Source organism: Engystomops pustulosus, chromosome 2 (assembly GCF_040894005.1).
Source record: "Engystomops pustulosus chromosome 2, aEngPut4.maternal, whole genome shotgun sequence".
Classification (NCBI taxonomy): Eukaryota; Metazoa; Chordata; class Amphibia; order Anura; family Leptodactylidae; genus Engystomops; species Engystomops pustulosus.
In genome coordinates, this window is record NC_092412.1 from 151,669,773 (window position 1) to 151,689,565 (window position 19,793).

Consider the following 19,793-nt stretch of genomic DNA (forward strand, 5'->3'; position numbering starts at 1 on the left):
TGAAAACATGCATCTGTGCTATTTATCTTAGAGAGAAAAGAAGTATTAATATGCTTAATAAAGAACTTGTCCAGTGTAAGGATGAAGTCATCACTTGCTTAATGATGCCAATACAGTTTTTCATGGTTCAGGGCTGCTATATCCATTATCTATATAGAGAGATGTGCTTACTACTAGTTTGCAGTACAGGCCATATATATGGGTATTGTACAGCACTAGTTAAATGGCGTAGGTATTGAGTAATGGGATTTAAGAACATTTCATAGCCGTCTCTTCTGGGAGGAAGTGATTGGATCCAGATGTGGAATCTGTGTTTCCCGGCTACAAAGGCCTACTGCAGGATATCATTTTTTTTTTTTTTTAACTATATCAGTCCTGAACCACATCGTAAATTAAGCCGAAACTCTATAAATCAATGTTGCATTCAGATCATAGTACAACAGCCTCTGTAGTGTGTATTTGCAAGGTTTTTTTCTTCCATTAATCTTGATGGAGGAAAGAAAATTATTAAAAAAAATGCTGGTGGCTAAAAAAAACCCAAAAAAACTGGAGTATGTAAAATGGCTTGTGCCGTTAAAACAAAGATTGTAACTAATGTCTGAAAGTCATCTTTGCCAGGTGCTTTGAGGAGACAGTCCAGGGGTGGGGGGCATCTTTTGGAAACTTGCTGGTTTTCTGTGTTAACAAAAAAAATTATTTAAAAAAATGCTGGTGGCTAAAAAAAAATAAATTTAGCCATCCTACAGTGTTTTCTTTTTTAACATTGAGGCCTGGGGTCCCCCGGTATTCCCAGTTAAGTGTGTAATTTAACACAACACATCTTAAAACTGAGCTGTTCACTGCAAGAAGAGTATTTTATGTCTGATAAAGAGTGAGGCTTCCATTGTTTGTAGGTGGGTGCACCATCATTCTATACCACGTTCTGCCTGGCATGACCCCTAACAACTCTAGTGATGCCAGGATACAGACCACTGCCAAGAAGATCTTGGTTCTTTATATTACACAAAGACAAGATGTATGATCAGACAAAACATATATTAAGGTTTTAACTGCTATATAAATATTTATCTGTTGATATACTAAACAAAGGAAGCAAACAAGCAATTTAGGATGCCATAAACATTAAATTAGATCTGTCCATACAAGTAAAGTGCCCTGGACATGAACATGCTGGTTCCGTGGAAACTGTCTTATGTACTGGTTAAAACAGGAAATGCGATGCAAGGACTCCCTGTCCCTGGTCGACTGCAGTGCGGTCAACAGTGTTGGCATACACACTATGCCTCACATTTCACTATCCTGTCCGCTGCACTGGGATTGGAATTCGGATCTGAGCTGCACATGGGTCCATTTTCACCCATGTTCCTGTGCAGGGGGTGCAAGTTAAATGAATCTTTGTTGAAGTGGTGACAAATGTGAAGTATGGAAATCAGCTGGACCTTTTCCTCTGTCTTGCTCTCAGATAAATGCCTGTGACAACGGATGATTTTTTTTTCTGGAAAGAAGTTGTATTGAGTGGAATAAAATGAAAAAGAAAATACCAGACGCGTTTCAGAAGCTACAAATATTTACTTCAATGTGCAATCCTGCAACAACATGATGAGAACTTTACTTGTCACACCTCAAAAGCCAATAAAATGTGCTAAAGTACGATCTATCACAACTTATATATAAAAAAAATTGAATTAAACCACATTTACAAATATCCTTCATTATTTAAAAGTAGAAAATAATACATCATGAGTTGTTTTACTTGTAAATACCTCTGAATGAGATTCAATTATTGTAAAGATACGAAAATGCTTAAAAACGCAGATTTCGCACACATTTGTTTCAGTCAAATGACCCTCACCCCTGTGTCCTCCTTACCATGGAAATTCAGATTGAGATGTAGAGGAAACATTCATGAATCCCATGGTGACGGAATACAAACAAACAGGAGAAGATACTGTGGAGGATGTTAGGAGTTGGAATCTCTACTTATATAGTGCCACATGAAAAGTGTAATAAAACCCGTAATGTGCCAGAGAGATGATCTATTTCATAACTAAGCAGTAATACAGGTGAGTAACACACACAGTTTGAACTATGGTGAATCACATGACACGGAGTGTGACCCAAGTGGAATTTAACTTCCAAAAGCTAAAATAAAAGATGATAAACACAAAGACATCTCTATACCAGTTGTGAACAATATCGTTTCTGCAAGCTACATATCACCTGTGTCCTACACATCCTCAGACACCTCAACTGAAGCGCTCACTAAAACTAAATGTCCAGTGTCTTCATATAATAGTCACATTCATAATTCACAGGATACAACAACTTTCAGATGAACTTTACATCTTCTATAAGGATTTTTTTTTTGTTTGTATTCTTTTAAAATGTCAACCCTCCAGATAGATGGAGCACTGTCACATTGATAGATTTCTATTTCATCAGAAAACTGGAGTATGTAAAATGGCTTGTGCCGTTAAAACAAAGATTGTAACTAATGTCTGAAAGTCATCTTTGCCAGGTGCTTTGAGGAGACAGTCCAGGGGTGGGGGGCATCTTTTGGAAACTTGCTGGTTTTCTGTGTTAACAAAAAAAAAAAAATCTTTCACCATGGTCCCAATTAAAGGTTTGCAATAAAAACCTGGAAAGACAAAAATTGGAAAGATAAGTAGAATTATACATCAAAAATAGCAATGCTATAATAGGAATGTAAAAAATAAAGTATACTGTATAGCAGTGATGGCGAACCTATGGCACGGGTGCCAGAGGTGGCACTCGGAGCCCTCTATATGGGCACTCATGCCATCACCACAGCGCAGAGTTCGCCAGACAGAACTCAAGGCCTCTTGCAGTCCCAGGCACCCCAAGACCCTGGAAGGAAGCTACAATGATAATCCAAACTTAATCTCCTTCTTTCTACTGTATTGGTGTCCTCAGGTGCCTATACAATTTAAACATGTAACACAGCAGGGAGTAATAAGTTACTGTTTAAATTGTTGCATCGGCACGTTGCGAAAAATGTGTGTTTTGGATGTAGTTTGGGCACTCAGTATCTAAAAGGTTTGCCATTACTGCTGTATAGACTTGAATATAATCCAATATTTTCCGCACAATTCTTGTGCTGAAAAGACCATCAGCTTATACTTGAATAGATTAAAAAAAAATTTAAAAAACCAAAACACTTCTATACTTGCACTCCGGCGCTCCCTGTGGCTCCTCTCCACGTGTAATAGAGCGGCAGAGACGTGTCACGTTCTATGACGTCATCAGCGGTGACACCACTGCATCATAGAGTGCGCACAGGTAGAGCGCATGGATCTGCCCGCTCTATTACACAAAGACCAGAGAGAAGAGAAGCCAAGGAGAGCGCCAAGGTAAGAACCAAGTGAATTTTTTTTTATAGAAAGAGTGGCTGGCGCAGGGAATTTATTTACTGGGGGAGGCTGCATTTCCTAAACTTAACTCCTTCAGGGCCTGATTTACTTGGATTTATTGTTTATTCATTTTTCACTCCAAAAGCCACACCAAATCATATTTTCTAGTGGCACCAATTTAATATTGTGCTGTAAAAAATGTAGTGATGTAGTAATGGCCACTAGAGTGAGCTGCAGCTTTGTATTTTGTCAATGCACAATGAACACAGGCCATAGGAAAGTAGGAAGGAAGCTGACTCCATCTCCTTACCTGAATAACACAATCTTTCATGACAACATGATGGGGGGAAAGCAAAAAACCATAATAAATCAGTGCTAGACAAGTTAGGTTCTTGGTGGGTTCAGTAAATTTCCCCCATTTTGCCTATAAATAGGTGCATGAACAGCCATCACAGCCATCACCACATATACAGCCAGTGACAGGTTCCTTCAGAGCCCTATTCACTTACTCACACCCTTCTTTTAGCGAAAAATTGTTTCCCTCAGAGGGGGGCATGTCCTGCTCCCCCAGCCCCTCCCGTCTACTCCGTCCCATGCCTTACGCCTCCTTACTATTTAGCAGTTCTGGTCATGTGACCAGGGTGACATCATGAGTTCATTTACCCTCTTAACAATAGCAACTGTACCCCATGCATGTATGTGATCACGCAAAGTCACAGCAGCCTCCGTGGACTTCTACTCCTCTCCATCCTCCATGGAGGCTGCTGTGATTTCATGTAATCACATACATGGGGTACAGGTTGCTATTCTTAGAAGGCTAAAGGATCTGTGATTATGTAACTCTGGCCACATGACAAGAATGTAACACAAGGAACAGTGTAGAAAAATGGACACAATATTTCTTATAAATAATTATAATTTTGCATTGCAGTGATTTAAAGAGACACAAAGCTGTCAGTCACAATAATGGGGAGTGGTTCACTGGCAGAACAGGATTATAGTCACCACCAGGAGACATGAGTCACAAAATCTAATTTGCATATCAGAAAAACGGCTGTAATTAACCCCTTAACGCTCTGCGCCGTAGCTCTACGGCGCAGAGGTATAAGGGATGTATGAAGAGGGCTCATGGGCTGAGTCCTCTTCATACAAAGGTGGGGGTTTTTGCATAATGCATAAAACCCCCACCGCTAATAACCGCGGTCGGTGCTAGCACCGATCGCGGCTATTAACCCCCCCGTTGCCGCCGGCAAAGTCGCCGGCGGCATTTAAAAGACGGCGGCGCGCGGGCGCCGCCATCTTTTTTTCGATCGCCACGCCCCCGAACGTCATCGGGGGGCGGCGATCGGTTGCCATGGTAGCCTCGTGTCTTCTTTTGACACGAGGCTATCTGGCAGCTGCAGATTCGTTACAATGAGCCAGTGGCTCATTGTAATGAATGTGCTGCAAAAATGCCATATATTGCAATACTGTAGTATTGCAGTATATGGTAGCAGCGATCTGACCATCTAGGGTTAATGTACCCTAGATGGTCTAAAAGATAGTGAAAAAAAAAAAGAAAAAAAAAAGTTTAAAAAATAAAAAAAATTAATAAAATATTAAAAGTTCAAATCACCCCCCTTTCCCTAGAACGGATATAAAACATAACAAACAGTAAAAATCACAGACATATTAGGTATCGCCGCGTCCCAAAATGCCCGATCTATCAAAATATAAAAACGGTTACGGGCGGCGGTGACCTCCGAGGCGGGAAATGGCGCCCAAATGTCCGAAATGCGACTTTTACACCTTTTTACATAACATAAAAAATGAAATAAAAAATGATCAAAATGTCGCACAGACCTCAAAATGATAGCAATGAAAATGTCGCCTCATTTCGCAAAAAATGACCCCTCACACATCTCCGTGCGCCAAAGTATGAAAAAGTTATTAACGTCAGAAGATGGCAAAAATTTTTTTTTCTTTTTTGTACACATTTGTTTAATTTTTTAAAATGTATTAAAACACAATAAAACCTTTATAAATTTGGTATCACCGCGATCGCACCAAACCAAAGAATAAAGTAGGCGTGTTATTTGGAGCGAAGAGTGAAAGTCGTAAAAACTGAGCCCACAAGAACGTGACGCACATGCGTTTTTTTTTCAATTTTTCCACATTTGGAATTTTTTTTCAGCTTCGCAGTACACGGCATGTTAAAATAAATAACATTACGGGAAAGTAAAATTTGTTACGCACAAAATAAGCCCTCACACAGGTCTGTACACGGAAAAATGAAAAAGTTATGGATTTTTGAAGTTGGAGAGCGAGAAATGAGCCGAAAAACCCTCCGTCCTTAAGGGGTTAAGGTACAGTGCCCCACTGATTTTAGGCGCTTTGGGGTGGACTTGTAACCCTTTACCAGTAGGCATTGTTAGTCAGGGTGGTAAAATTCTTGTAACAGGTCTTCTTTAACTTGTATACCTTTTGTATTTATTCCTCTGCTATTTCTGTCTCCTGATGAACGACCACCTTTGTCACCGACATGTCTGGGTGTTGCTCCTTTGCTTCTTTGATAGCTTGCACCAGGACCTAAGAACATGTAAACCATTAAGAAATAGAGACACAACTACAAGGCGCTGCCATTTAAAGGACATCTACCACCGGTTTAGAGATAGTGCAATGGGGGTGTGCATACAATAAAATAATTGGCATCCTTAGGTGCTTTGGTGAGGTATACTGAGTGCCCCAACCTAATTTGCCTAGCGCTTTATTTCTGCGACCACGGGATATCTATCAATAATAAACTGATGGTAGATATCCTTTAACCGGTTCACGACCGCCCGCCGTGTATTCATGGCGGCGATCGGGTCGCGCTGCATGGAGAGGGCTCACGGGCTGCTCCCCGTGACGTCATCGGGGAGTGGCGATCCGTCTTCATGGTAGCCTCGGGTCTTCCGAAGACCCGAGGCTATTTCGTTCTAAAATTCCCATATACTTCCATACTGTAGTATGGCTGTATATGATGGGATCGATCAGACAACCTAGGGTTAAAGTACCCTAGGGAGTCTGAAAAATAGTAAAAAGAAAAATTAAAAAAAAAAGTTAAAAAAAATTTATAATAAAAAAACCTAAAATTTCAAATCCTAGAACTAGAACTTACATAAATATAAATAAACAGTAAAAATCATAAACACATCAGGTATCGACGCGTCCGAAAATGCCTGATCTATCAAAATATGATAACGTTTTTTTCAATGCGTTTAACCTAGTAATGGAAAATAGCGCCCAAAGTCGAAAATGGCACTTTTTTGCCATTTTTTTCAAAATGGCAAAAAAGTGCCATTTTTGACTTTTTGACTCCATATAAAAAAATCTATAAAATATCAATATAAAATACCAATATCAATATAAAAAAAATCTATAAAAAGTGGTCAAAAGGTCATACAGTCCTAGAAATGATATCATTGAAAATATTATCAAATTTCGCAAAAGATGACACCACCCACAGCTCCGTACACCAAAGTATAAAAAAGTTATTAGCGCCAGAAGTTGGAAAAATTAAAAAAAAATTTTTTGTACAGGAGGTTTTAATTTTTGTAAATGTATGAAAACATAAAACCTATACAAATTTGGTATCCCCTTAATCGTACCGACCCAAAGAATAAAGTAGACATGTCATTTGGGGCGCTCAGTGGAAGACGTAATATCCAAGCCCACAAGAAAATGGCGCAGATGCGGGTTTTCACCATTTTCACTGCATTTGGAATTTTTTTCCCGCTTCCGAGTACATGGCATGGAATATTTAATACCATCACTATGAAGTGCAATTTGTTACGCAGAAAACAAGCAGTGACACAGCTCTTTACGTGTAAAAATAAAAAAAGTTATGGATTTTTGAAGGTGGGGAGTGAAAAATGGACATGAAAAAACAGGAAAGGGCCCGGTCCTTAACCGGTTAATATAACAACAACTGTGAAACCACTAAACAAACCACTGGAATTTGGACAACGTACCTGGTCATGATCCAAGTCTCCGTCCCCTGTGATAACTATCCTCTTCTCTATTCGGGTTTCTGAAATGCCTCCTTTCACTGTCTGGTGGAGAAGAATTGAACTAATGTAAATCAAACAAACTATATAAGACTACTACTATGCAAAATTGCATGAATAAATCAGCATATAATATTAAACCTTGTAACACAGTACCCAAAATGGTATCAATGAAAATATCAGCTTATCCTGCAAAGAATCATACCTTACTCAGCTCCATACACCAAAGTTTTAAAAAGTTGTTGGCCTCAGAACATGCAATATGGACAAATTTTTTTTGTATAAAAGATTTACATTTTTTTTAAATCTAATTAAACATAATAAAACAGCTTCCCAGTAGATGACATGGAATATTAAAAACCGACACCAAGAAGTACAATTTGTTATGATAAAAATAAGCCTTCAGAGCTACGTACAAAGAAAAAAAAAATGTTTGAATTGTGAAGGGAAGTGAAAAACAAAAAAAAAAACTTCAACGTTAAGGGGTTTTTGTAAATCAGTGGAGTACAGGACTGAAAGCTGACTTCTCAGAGAAGAAGGACCCCAAGATTGTATCCAACTCCGCCAGGAGTTAAATGCCTTCGGTAGCATTGCTGGGTGGCATTTAAAAGGGTTAACACCTGCACCCGCAAGTGTTTTGGTGGGTGTTTGCTGCAAAACGCCCACATTGTATGGAAAGGGCTCATGGGCCATCCAAACACCCACAGCCGGCATGTGACAGAATAGTATGTCACATGGCGGTAAGGGGTTAAAGATCATCTACTAAGCAGGGATTTTGGCCCAGTCTAGATCTTCTCCAGATCTTTCCGGTTTCAAGGCTTTCTGTTCCCCCCAAAGATTGCTTAAGGGGTTAAGATCTGAAGACTGGTTATAATATCACTCCAGGACCTTGAAATGCTTCATAAAGAGCTGCTCCTTAGTTGCCCTGGCTATGTGTTTGGGGTCATTGTCATACTTGAAGATGGTAGTAGTTGAGTCTTCAATGCTCTTACTGAAAGAAGGAGGTTTTTGTCCAAAATCTTGCAATACATGGCCCAATCCATCCTCACTCTGTCCTTGCCCCTTTGCAGAAAACCACCCCCATAGTATTATGTTTCCATCCCCATGTTTGGAACGATGTTTTTAGGGTTGTTCTCATCCTTTTTATTTCTCCAAACCCAGCAAGTGATACTAAAAAGTTCTATTTTGGTCTCATCTGACCACATGACCTTCTTCTATGCCTCCTTTGGATCATCCAAATGGTCAGTGGGGACCTGCATGATTTTAATCCATGAAGGCCTAGTGTGTTACTATTCTTAATCTTTGAGACTATGCTGCCTTCAGCTCATTGACAGGTCCTCCTGTGCTATTCTGGGCTGATTGCTGACCTTTCTCAAAATCATCCCTAAGTCACAAGGGGACATTTTGCACGGTGCCCAAGATCAACAGTCTTCTAGTGTTTCTTACATTTTCTATAAACTGTAACAACAGCTGTCTTCTCACCAAGCTGCTTGCCTATTGTCATTTAGCCCATCCAAGCCTTGTGTCCCTGGTGTCTTAAGACATCTCTTTGGTCTTGTCCATGGTGAAGAGGTTGGAGTGTGATTTATTATGTGGACACCACCGCAAAGCTCTGGGAAAATGCGTGGCAGGACTCCCAAGATGGCACCTCGGACCATGCAATTTCCACCACACCTCGACCAGCTCAAGGCCCGGACCCAGACTCGGAGCCAGATGACACAGAGCTCACACAAAGAGGTATCAACTTCACTTGGCTATACAACTCCTGGGAATTAAGGGCCTTGGAGGATTGGAATGTACTGATCCCAGCATTAGGCGAGAAGGAGTTCACAGAGTTACTTTAGTCGCATTGTCACGTATCAGCTTCAGTAAAAAATAAGATAATACAACTTTATATCATTCACCAGAGCTACATCACACAGATACGCCTCCACAAAATGGGTTGAGCTTTGTCTCCTAACTGTCAAAGATGTAGTTTCTCCCCTGCCTCATTCTGGCACATGATATGGACCTGTCCAGACCTTCAGATGTTCTGAAGGGAGGTTTCTGCGACCTTATCCGATATAATGAGGTGCCCGTTGGTGGTGGCCTTAAGGTGGATGGAATAAAGATCACCCACCTGTTCCCAATGAAATAACTTGTAAATAGTGTAGTCCCTTATGACTAAGTAGTATACTTTCATAGAAATCACCCCAAAAACTGTTCACTCCCTATCCCTAAGCTGTGTTTGTTTAACAAGCTGGAATAAAGATTGATTGAATCACCAGGAAGGGTGAGTGCCATTCTTTGTCTCTCATATACTGACTGGAAAATTGCAAAATAGGCCTGGGATCAAATACTGACTGAGCTAGTAGTATACAGCGCTACAGAAGTTCCACAGAAGTGAATGAAGTAGTGATCACTGTAAATCCTATTACACAGGAGACTCAGGGGGTCCCTCATTCTTTATACATTTATCCCATAATCTATGAACACCCCCAGACGAAGGCAGTGTGCCGAAACGCGTGTCAGGGTGTTAGTCATCCGGACAGAGGCAGGCGGCTGCGGTGTGCAGGTAATGTGCACTAAGTACTCCTTTATGGTCTTGTATATTGCACATGTGGAAAGGGGTAGACGGTCTTTCCCTCTCTAGCTGCGTAACATTGATTATATTTTGGCACTTTAAAGATATAGGAGAATATAGCAATAGAGGATATGCACTAAGCACTTTATCTGTTATCTATTTTATCTGTGATTTCTTTGTTTCCATGTTGTCCATGTAAGTGATTGTTACCTACTGTTTGCAGTACGGAACACTGGATGTGATAATACTATGTGATTTACTAGCATAAGACATTTGGTGTTATTGGTATGTTGTTAAAGAGGTAGTACTGTTACCACATGAGCTATTAGATACTGTGACGGTAAATTCCAGTAGCCCTGCGCCAATGTTGTCGCGTGTCCCCCCAGTACAGTGTGTTTGTCCAAAATATTTTCAGTATTTTTCAACTTAATAAAATATTGATGCTTTTTGATGACAAAAATTGTGGTTGAAGTCTGGCTGTTTCCTGTGTAAGTTGAATTAGGAAAAATGCATAACAAGGCATTACATTTCTCCTGCAGACAATAATACCTTACCTTGGTGATTTGGGTGGTTGTGGTGCTGCTGGTTGTTTCTGAAGTAATAGTGTGTGCAGTAAGCAGGATGCCAGGTTCTTGATCGTTGTTAATGTCTTCATTCTAGAAAATGTAGAAAATTTCAAACATTACAATGAAGTCTGTAGGATAAATATTTCAAGTAAAGCTATCCCTTCTATGATATAGAAGGTGCCGCCATTGGGGCTAAAAGACAGTGCTGCCAAGTCTGTGACATGATGCAAGATGGCATGTGGTGAATTCAGCGTAAACTCTGACTGACACTTACTTTTGCTGCTTCATAAGTGATGGTCTTGGTTTCAGTGTGTACCAAGGGAACTTCTTTTGTGGGAATCTGTCCCTTCTCATTGACTGAAGTATTAGATATAGTTACAGTCTTTGTTTTCACCAATGGAGGCTATGACGAAAAGGAAGAACTATTAATGAAAGCTGAAAAAACTTTATAAAACCTGGAAATTTATTTGTACTAGTGCTGTGAACTAGTGAGGTACTGTACACATTCATATAAAATACATAAGATTATCCATGTTTAGCACAGTTCAAGAGGCTATGCTTACCTCTTTATTTTACATATCCTTTTACGTATCTATTCAGATTTCCAGTTAACACATTTAACAAAGAAGAAATTTCCACCAACTTTTCAGCAACTGAATGGAACTGACAAAAGTTTGTATATCCTGAACATGCCCTAAATTTGATACAGATTCTTTTCCTCTAAAATGTTAATAGGGTAGTAAAAGTTTGCACCACATATAAAGTATACTATATACTACCACAACTCCCTCTGAAAATCTGCTACATACTCACAACTTCACATATTCAGCATTTTGCATCAGTACCTGTAAATCCAAAGGCAGAGTGCTCCATACAGAAAAGTAAAACCATCATTACACTGTACAGGCGGTCGGCTACTTAAGAACACCCGACTTAAAACGACCCCTAGTTACAGACAGACCTCTGGGTGTTGGTAATTTTATGTACTTTAGGCCTAGGCTACAATGATCAGCTCTAACAGTTACCAAAGGTGTCTGCAATTAAGCTTTATTTTTAATCCTGGCTCTGATGACAATCCAACATTTTTAAAATCCAATTGTTACAGAGTCCAAAAAAATTGTTGGCTGGGGTTATAATTATAAAATATTCAGTTCTGACTTGCATACAAATTCAACTTCAGAACAAACCTAGAGTACCTTGTACGTAACCCGGGGACTGCAGAATATAAATGTATTCCTAACAGTGTAAACATGGCCTTAGGCCTCATGCACACCTACTGTTTCGGCCAGGTTGGGAGATGGGAGGGGTAAAAAATCCTCACCCCTCCCTTATCCATAGGAAGCCGAGTGACTATTCTGCAAATCAGGGCAGGAATAGGACCTGCTCTTCCCGAAAACAATGCGGCTGCCCAGGCTGGTCACAGTGCAGTGCCCTCACCATGACCATACAAAATAGACCTCAACGTGGCTGTGAGCTAGCTTCCCCTTTTTGCTTCATATCTTATGCCCACCATATACAGTCGAGTGCATGTGGTCTTAGGGTGCTTTAACACACAACATTTTCTAGAAAAATGTCACTAAGAAGAAGCATAAAAAGTGCCCATACGGTTGCAATGGTAGTTGATTGACATATATTACTCCCAACTCTCTCATATTAGCAGAAACTATATTTTCTACAGAGAATGTAGAATGGTTCATTTCAGGAAGAACAAAAACAAAGGTTACTTCCCTACATCACATGGTGTGTGGAAAGTTTGGAAATCCATAAAGATTAGATATTCAGCCAGTCCCACACACAACAACAGGACTTTTTTTCTACTCATTTTGGACAAACTGCTGGCTAAGATTTAAAAAAATAAAATAAATTAATAAAATCTGCATAGTATGAGGAATTGAAGCCAAGGGGGAGATACATCACATTGTTCTTACTGAGGCAACAAAAATGGTGCAAACAGCACAAAATGTTTAAAATTGTGCAACATGGAGAACATTTCCTTTTCATTGTCCTTTTTTTCTAGGCAAGAAAAGAGCAAAAATGTTTCTAAAAACACATAATTTGGTGCGATTTCTTTCATCTGTCCTGAAAGGTTAATATCAGTTAATGTAGAAGTACAATAAAATGCACAACATATTAGGCTCTTCCAAAATATGTTTTGGGTCATTGTGAGCCGTATTTCTTGTGTGGTGGAGGCGGATCTACCAACACTATGGCATAGAAATATTCAGCTGGAATCAGCAAACATGGATTTCTGTACTTGAGTCCACCCCGCGACATTCTCGAGACTCTTAGCACCTGGACTCCCACCAATAAAGATTTCTGACAAGTTTAGCTCAATGTCTAACACTTTGGCATAGCATTAAATAACACAACACATGTCTAGAATATCAAAACAGTATTTATTTCCTATTAGCATCAATACAATATTCCATATATATTTCTGCTGCAGAGACTTAAATGAAAGATCGCAATCTAAATACGCAGGCTTACCTGTAGAAGTATTTCAGGGTTACCTTGACAAAATATTTAAGCAAAAGCTTAAAAAAAATAGAATGAAGTATTTCAAGAATCACAAAAACAAAAGCTGTTCCTTCACATAACAGTAAGGCCCCATAAATAGTAGGTAACATGCTGAAATTCTGCACCAAAGGAAAAGCAGGGATCTGATACTAATCTTACTTGTCTTTAGAAATTTGGCAGGGTCAATGAGAAAGTGGCTAAGCCAGTAAACAATGACAAACTACCTGAGTAATACTCTACCCTAAACCACTGGAAAGGTATCTCTGACAGATCATCTATAGACAATTTTTATTATAACATGTATTTTAACAACAAAAAAAACAAATACCACTTGCCCTGACGTGATCACTCATTCACAGATCTATAAGGCACTTGCTGTTTAAAGTGTCCTTCAGAAGCCATGTTTTATTACTTTAGTCTTCTACAATGAATATATTACAGGTTTGTCTTTTATACCCCTTGTGATCAACTACACAATGACAAAATCTCAAAAGCTCTGTTCCATACAAACTACTAATAGCATAGTACTTTTAGGCTAAAAGACAAGATACTTTTGTGAATACCTCCGAAGTAGTAAATGAGTACTAAAGTTTAACAATGTTAAATGAATATATTAAATGAAAATTACTACAGAATGATACTTGCTAATTCTACAGGGGTTTTCTGAGTAGTAGTCATCTGACAGGATAACAATAGAAGATAAGACCTTTATAGAAAATACCATCATTGTCCCCCTCTGACAATAGACACTGACAATAGACTGTCAGTAGATAGCAGACTGTCAGTAGAGAGTCAGTAGACTGTCTGTCTGCACACATCATACCCAGAAAACTCTCCATAGCTCTCAATGATTCGCCTCCAGACCATTGCTGCCTACAGCCATAACGCTGCTATAAAGTGTTAACTATTGCCGTTTACAGATCTGGCAAGATGGCAACCCTCAATATTACAAACAAATACAAAAATCTACACTAAAAACAACAAAAAAATTACATATATTGTTAAAAAAAAAAGGTGTTCCCTTTGATGCACCTGCAATCTTCTCAGAAGAGAAATAAAGATTTCATCCAATATTGTAATGTAAAGGTAACGAAATAAAGAGGCTGCGTGAGCAGGAAAGTGTAAAGTTCAGAGTTGCTGAAGAGTGCAGGGTTCATAATACATGGGAGACAGTCCAATGTGATTAGAAGACTCTTAAGAAGATGGAACAAGTAGGACGGCAGTGCAACGCACAGGAGCAGAGCTTAATACAAACACTCCGACTATGGGAAAACCCTTATTCACTAAAATAATAAATGAAAAAAAAAAAAAGGCAGTCCCTCAGAGTAAAAGAAAAGAACATAACAAGAAAAGTGTACCTTAAAGATACTTTTTGCTTTCATATTGGCCCCTATGAGACAGGAATGTTGGAAGCTATCCCATTACATCTATGTAAAATTTGATATTGCAAAAGAAAGTACTGACACCAGTATTAACACCAGGAGTACTCAGCCATGCAAACACTGAAGATGATGGCGTTCCCATAACACAATCGCTCATAAGAACACTAGCCACCACAGTGTCACTGCCAAGAATATTAGAAAAGACATAAGGAAAGGAAGGCGAGGTTTTGGAAGTAAAAGTGGATGCAGGTGGCACTTTTCCATGGACTTCTCCTCTGGCATTGGTATGGAGACTTTCGGGAGGTGTCCCCGATGGTCTGTACCAGACGATATTACAAAGTCTTCACCAGGACCTGGAGGCTCACCCCGAGTCTGCCCACAGAAGGACGGCAGAAGAGAAAGACACAGGTGAAACCGAAAAAAAAAAATGCAAATGGAACAGGAAAATAGAAGTAATTCTTAGGTATGTGCAAAGTATTAGTCAGGCGATCCGGTTTATTAACCTACAAAAGGATTCACCTAACCTGGCAATATCAGGGTCATTGGCCAATATTTACAAATGGCAGTAAGATTTTTTTTAGCAACAATTTGTCATATATGTATATTAAATGGCAGTAGCATTTGCCAGGCCCCTTAAAAGCAGAGACAGGGAATTGAATGTATTGCAGACATTTAAGAAAATGTATTTGTATGGGTTATACATCTGAATGTGGCATCTTCATGAGCAAAGAATTTATGAGCCCATGTCCGGTCTCCAGGATAAAAAAAATTGTGCCCTTAGTTCCCGTAAAGGGACGGCTGTATGCAGATTATTTGGTGGACTGTTGGTTGGATCTTTGCACATCCCTGAGTAACAATTCTCTGCAACATGACGGCCAGAAGGCTTAGCATTGCGGACAAATTAAATAGAATTAGAAGATGAAAATAATACATTTTAAAAAAATGCAAAACACGGTGTCAAAATGGGAGAAAAAAAAAAGATGGCAGGGAACAGAAAGGAAGAAAAAGAAAACAGAAGGGTACAGTTAAAGTCAGCTCCGCAAGCTGGGAGAACATAGGCGCATCCCTTAGAAGGAGTTGTCAGGTCATAAAAAATAAATTTAGAAAAGTTTAGAATGGTGTTTTAAATATATATATTTAGATCAATCAATCAATCATTCTCCCACTGGTCGTGTTCCAAGACTTGACTGGGGTCCCTCTCATTTTAATTCCTGGTTGCTCTTACATACCAGACAAACAGTTTGGTCATTTCCTGTGATATAAGAGCAAGCAAGATAATTAGAGACAGTTGATGGACTAGACAGCTGGTGATCAATGATGCATAACTGATTTTTATTTTAACTTTTAACACCAAATTCTCAGCCTTTTCTAAAGAATTTCAGTGGCTGGCCACCCCTTTAAGCGAAAGAATTGGACTAGGAGGTAAGCCATCTCCTGCAGGGAGATTTTTTGCGCAAGTATCAATGACGCATATGTTGCCAGACTAAAATGCTGCACAAGCCCAAAGCAGAGAACTAAATGGTTGAGTGTCCTAAGCATACAATAATGTCTTTTTATTCAAAACTTCTCTTTCGCAGCAGCCTGGTCAATGATCATTATTTAAACAGGAATCTCAATCAACAACACCAGAAGGATGCTTTAAAGAACCTGGTAGTGGAGTGGAGATTTCTCAAAGTTGGCAGATCTATAGGAGGTAAAGAAATTTAAAGTGCAACTCTGATAATTCGACTTTCTCACACAAATCAATAACAACTCTGCCTATTCCTTTCACTAACTGTGTAACGTCTTGGACGTCCTCAGATTAGCAAAAGCCTATGATTCTTATCTCCTCTCTCTCTGCTGGCCATCTCTGTGACTCCAGTGTTTACACAAAAGATACAGGAGGGGCTACTGCTCCCTTTGGAGAAAGAGGAAGGGGCGGTCAAACTAAGCTCTCCGTTTGTATCTAGCAAAAGCACATGCATACGCCTCCTGCAAGGAATTGTGAGGTAGAAGGTCTCCCCTCTTCCACATCAGTCTCTCAGTGATTCTGCAGAACTTCACCATCTCGCTCTGAACCTCTGTATCAGACACTTCACCCCTTCCTCAGCCTCTGCTTTCCAGACACTAGCTTCACATCATGGTGCCCAGAGCCATGTTAACCCTTAGTTCTCATGTAATTATTTCACTGCTGGTACGTATTCCATTCATATTCACTAGTACGTATTCTAGTAAGTATTTCATGCGATAAGCTGCAAGGATAGTCACTGTGGGCACTTTAAAATTGACTTAAAGGGGTTTTGCCACAAGAGAAAATTCTCAAATTTCAATCCCCTAATGATGTTTACGCAATAAATATCATTTTTAACCCCTTACTTTGAAATTTTACTTTGTTTTATTGCTGTATCTCTTATCGATCCCTAGCATGCTCAGGTTAAAATTCCAGGGTGTGGGCGGGGCCTCTCTAAGCAGACACATTATGATCCATCTAGTTCTGTGACCTGACAATGTGGTAAGATGTACAGGTACAGGTGTATATACACTTTCAGCTAGCTTCTGACATTGAACTAACACACTGACACATTGAAAGAGAGATGAGACTGATGAGAGAATATGAGATGCCTATTACACAGAGGCATGACAGACAGAGATTGTTACACTATCAGCACTACTACATCTCTGTTCTCCCAGATATATGCCTGCCTCTACCTTCCCCTGGATAACATATCTGCCTGGAGTTTGTAGTTTGCAGCTTCTCTTTCCTCACAATGTGTGCTGGCAGGAAGTGTCTGTGAACTCCATGCTAGGACTGCATGGGGGGCGGGGCTACAGGCACAGAGCAGATAGACAGAAATTTCAGCAGCACGGCATCATACAGACATCTAAGAAGGTGCCCCTGACTCCAAGTCAGAAATTACAGGGTCGTGTCTAGGGGCAACTGAAATTGTGTACACCAGGACTGAGAGAGACTGGTTGAACTGTTTTTTTAATAACCGTGAATTAGAAAATGTCTTATTTTGTTATCTTGAATACATATAAGAAACTTATCTTAGTGGCAATACCCCTTTAATTATAAGGCAAAGACAAGAAGTTAGTCTCCACCTAGTTCACTACTGCGGAGGAACATTTTTGAGAACTGGCTTCAGAATAAAAAAAAAGCTCTGGAAAACACATGGTGAGTAACACTATATGGGTATTGTTCTGTTTGTTTTAAAAGGAGGATCACATATATCAATTTGCTTAAAACTGTTTTGAAACCGGAGTTGCACCTTAAAATTCCATATTACTATTTACATTTACGGTTATACATTTTATTACACACAAATCATTTTCTTCGATCAGCAGAACTCCAATCGAGCATTGAAAGAACATGAAAAAAGGCTCCTGCGAAAGAGCATCACATGTTTTGGGTCCCCCTGGCATTTGGCAGGTGTTGATACTAAACATGCATCCCATGAGCCAGCAGCGCAGGATCACTGACCAATTTTGCATAGAAGCCAACCTCCCTTCAGCAGTTCTGGATCCTTATATGCCATGCAAACTTTTAACATTTTCACTTTAAAGCAACATGTCCAAAATAGAGCAGTATTAAATAATCCTTGCTTCTACTGATAAAAAGAAGCTAGGAATGGATTGCGCACTTTGCCTTAATGCCTGGCCAGAGCATGATCTTAGCTTGGGCTTTACCTCTGACCCGCATACTTTCCGCTCAGTAGGCAAAACAAGTGCACGTTTAACCTGGATCCACATGGGAACAATAAAAGCAAACATGAATATACAGAGATAAAAGTAGCATTGTGTGACCAGTAACATAATAATATAATCACGATATCTGAACAAATCTATGACTTATCTACTTTAAAACAATTAAGGTTTATCTTGGCAAACAAACAGTAAACTCAAACATTCACTCTTCCCTTGAAGGTATATGTGGATAGGATTCCTGGGTTTACAATGGAGGGCTGCAACGTATTTCACTGTATGCGGCTTATGGCCTCTCCTTGAACGTATACGTTTTTTTATTTACAAGGCAGCCTGCAAGATAAATAAGTGTATTCTACTACGCTTCCCTGGCTTACAAATGAAATGTATCATAAACTATTTGTGAACAGAAGTTAGACAAAGTATAAAGAAAAAATGCTATCTACTAACTAGTATAGATTTATTGTAAACTCAGAAAACCGCATCCGAATCAAGATGATTCACCTTCTTGTAAATAATCCCCTGGAATGCATGGTCATGCACATACAAGTTCCAGCCTGTGAACATACTTATGGATATACGTTTTGGTATTTTAGCTGTTTACCAAAACATATTCAAGATAAAAATTATATAATCAATATGGGCTTAACATGCAAACTCACAGGGGCACATTTATTATGTAGTCTACACCAGAATTCTGGCATAGACTGCACATAAATACATGTGCAAACTAGTAGCACATGTACTTATGAAGGGTCTGTGCTGGTATTGTGTTGCGGCTGCACTATGCACACCACGACACAATGCCATGCACAGAAAGGCCACCACATTTATGTCAGGAAGTCCAAAAGAAATGTGTTGCACGACCCTTGAACTGAGTGCACCAGAAAAAATCTGGTGCACTCAGTTCTTGCACTTCGGCGCATGCAACACACACAACATTTATGAAGACCAGGCTCCGGTCTTCATGGATGTGTAGTTGCTGAAAGATATTAGTAAATGTGGGCTACAGGTTAATTTTGGGTTAGAGGAGAGATCTAGAAATAATATCTATTTAATATGTAGCTGCCTCTTTTCAAGGGACCAAAAGTAAATCGGACAATTATCACTACAGTAATTAAATGGGTTTTATGGGTTATTAATCCATCATCAACTGAGCAGGAAGCTGCTACGGACAAAGGTCAAAGTAGCTCTCAATGGAATTGAAACAGCCCATCCTTAGGCTAAAAAGGAAAGAAGAAATCCATCAAATGTGTAAATGTTGGGAATTGCCTAAATCAATAGTCTGGTACATTTCTGTGAAGAAAATCAGAATGGGTGAACTTGTATAGACCTGGATATCAGTGGTAACCGATAGCAGAATCCTGGTGAGGAAAATATTCTTCAAAATATCCATGCAAGTGAGCACCACCCTCCAGGAGGTAAGTGTATCCATATCTAACTCTACTATAAATACTTCATGTGAGCAAAAACAGAGGGTTCACCACATGGTACAATATATTACAATTAAACTATGCAAAAAATATCTGAAGAAGCCAGCCCATCATTCTTTTAATGGATGAAGATAAACCTGTACCAGAATGGGAACAAGAATGTAGTGAGGTTTGGAAGGGTTCATGATCTAAAGCATACCACATCATCTGTCAAACAGGCTGAGGGAATGTATTGACATGGGCAGGTATTAC

The 19,793-nt window shown here is 39.4% G+C and overlaps 1 protein-coding gene across 12 annotated transcripts in view; it reads right to left on the reverse strand.

The window, feature by feature from the left end:
• Positions 1-1,545: 1,545 nt before the first annotated feature.
• Positions 1,546-19,793, reverse strand: part of LOC140118694 (protein 4.1-like) — a 105,570-nt gene continuing 87,322 nt past the window's right edge. For 8 of the 12 annotated variants that reach the window (XM_072136909.1, XM_072136903.1, XM_072136910.1 and 5 more), the window contains 6 exons: positions 18,094-18,144; positions 10,803-10,931; positions 10,517-10,618; positions 7,364-7,444; positions 5,832-5,939; positions 1,546-2,638 (listed from right to left, as the gene is read on the reverse strand). In XM_072136909.1, coding sequence (XP_071993010.1) covers positions 5,841-5,939; positions 7,364-7,444; positions 10,517-10,618; positions 10,803-10,931; positions 18,094-18,144 — 462 coding nt within the window. In that variant the 3' untranslated portion in view covers positions 1,546-2,638; positions 5,832-5,840. The other 4 variants (XM_072136915.1, XM_072136908.1, XM_072136911.1 and 1 more) reach the window with 3 other exon arrangements.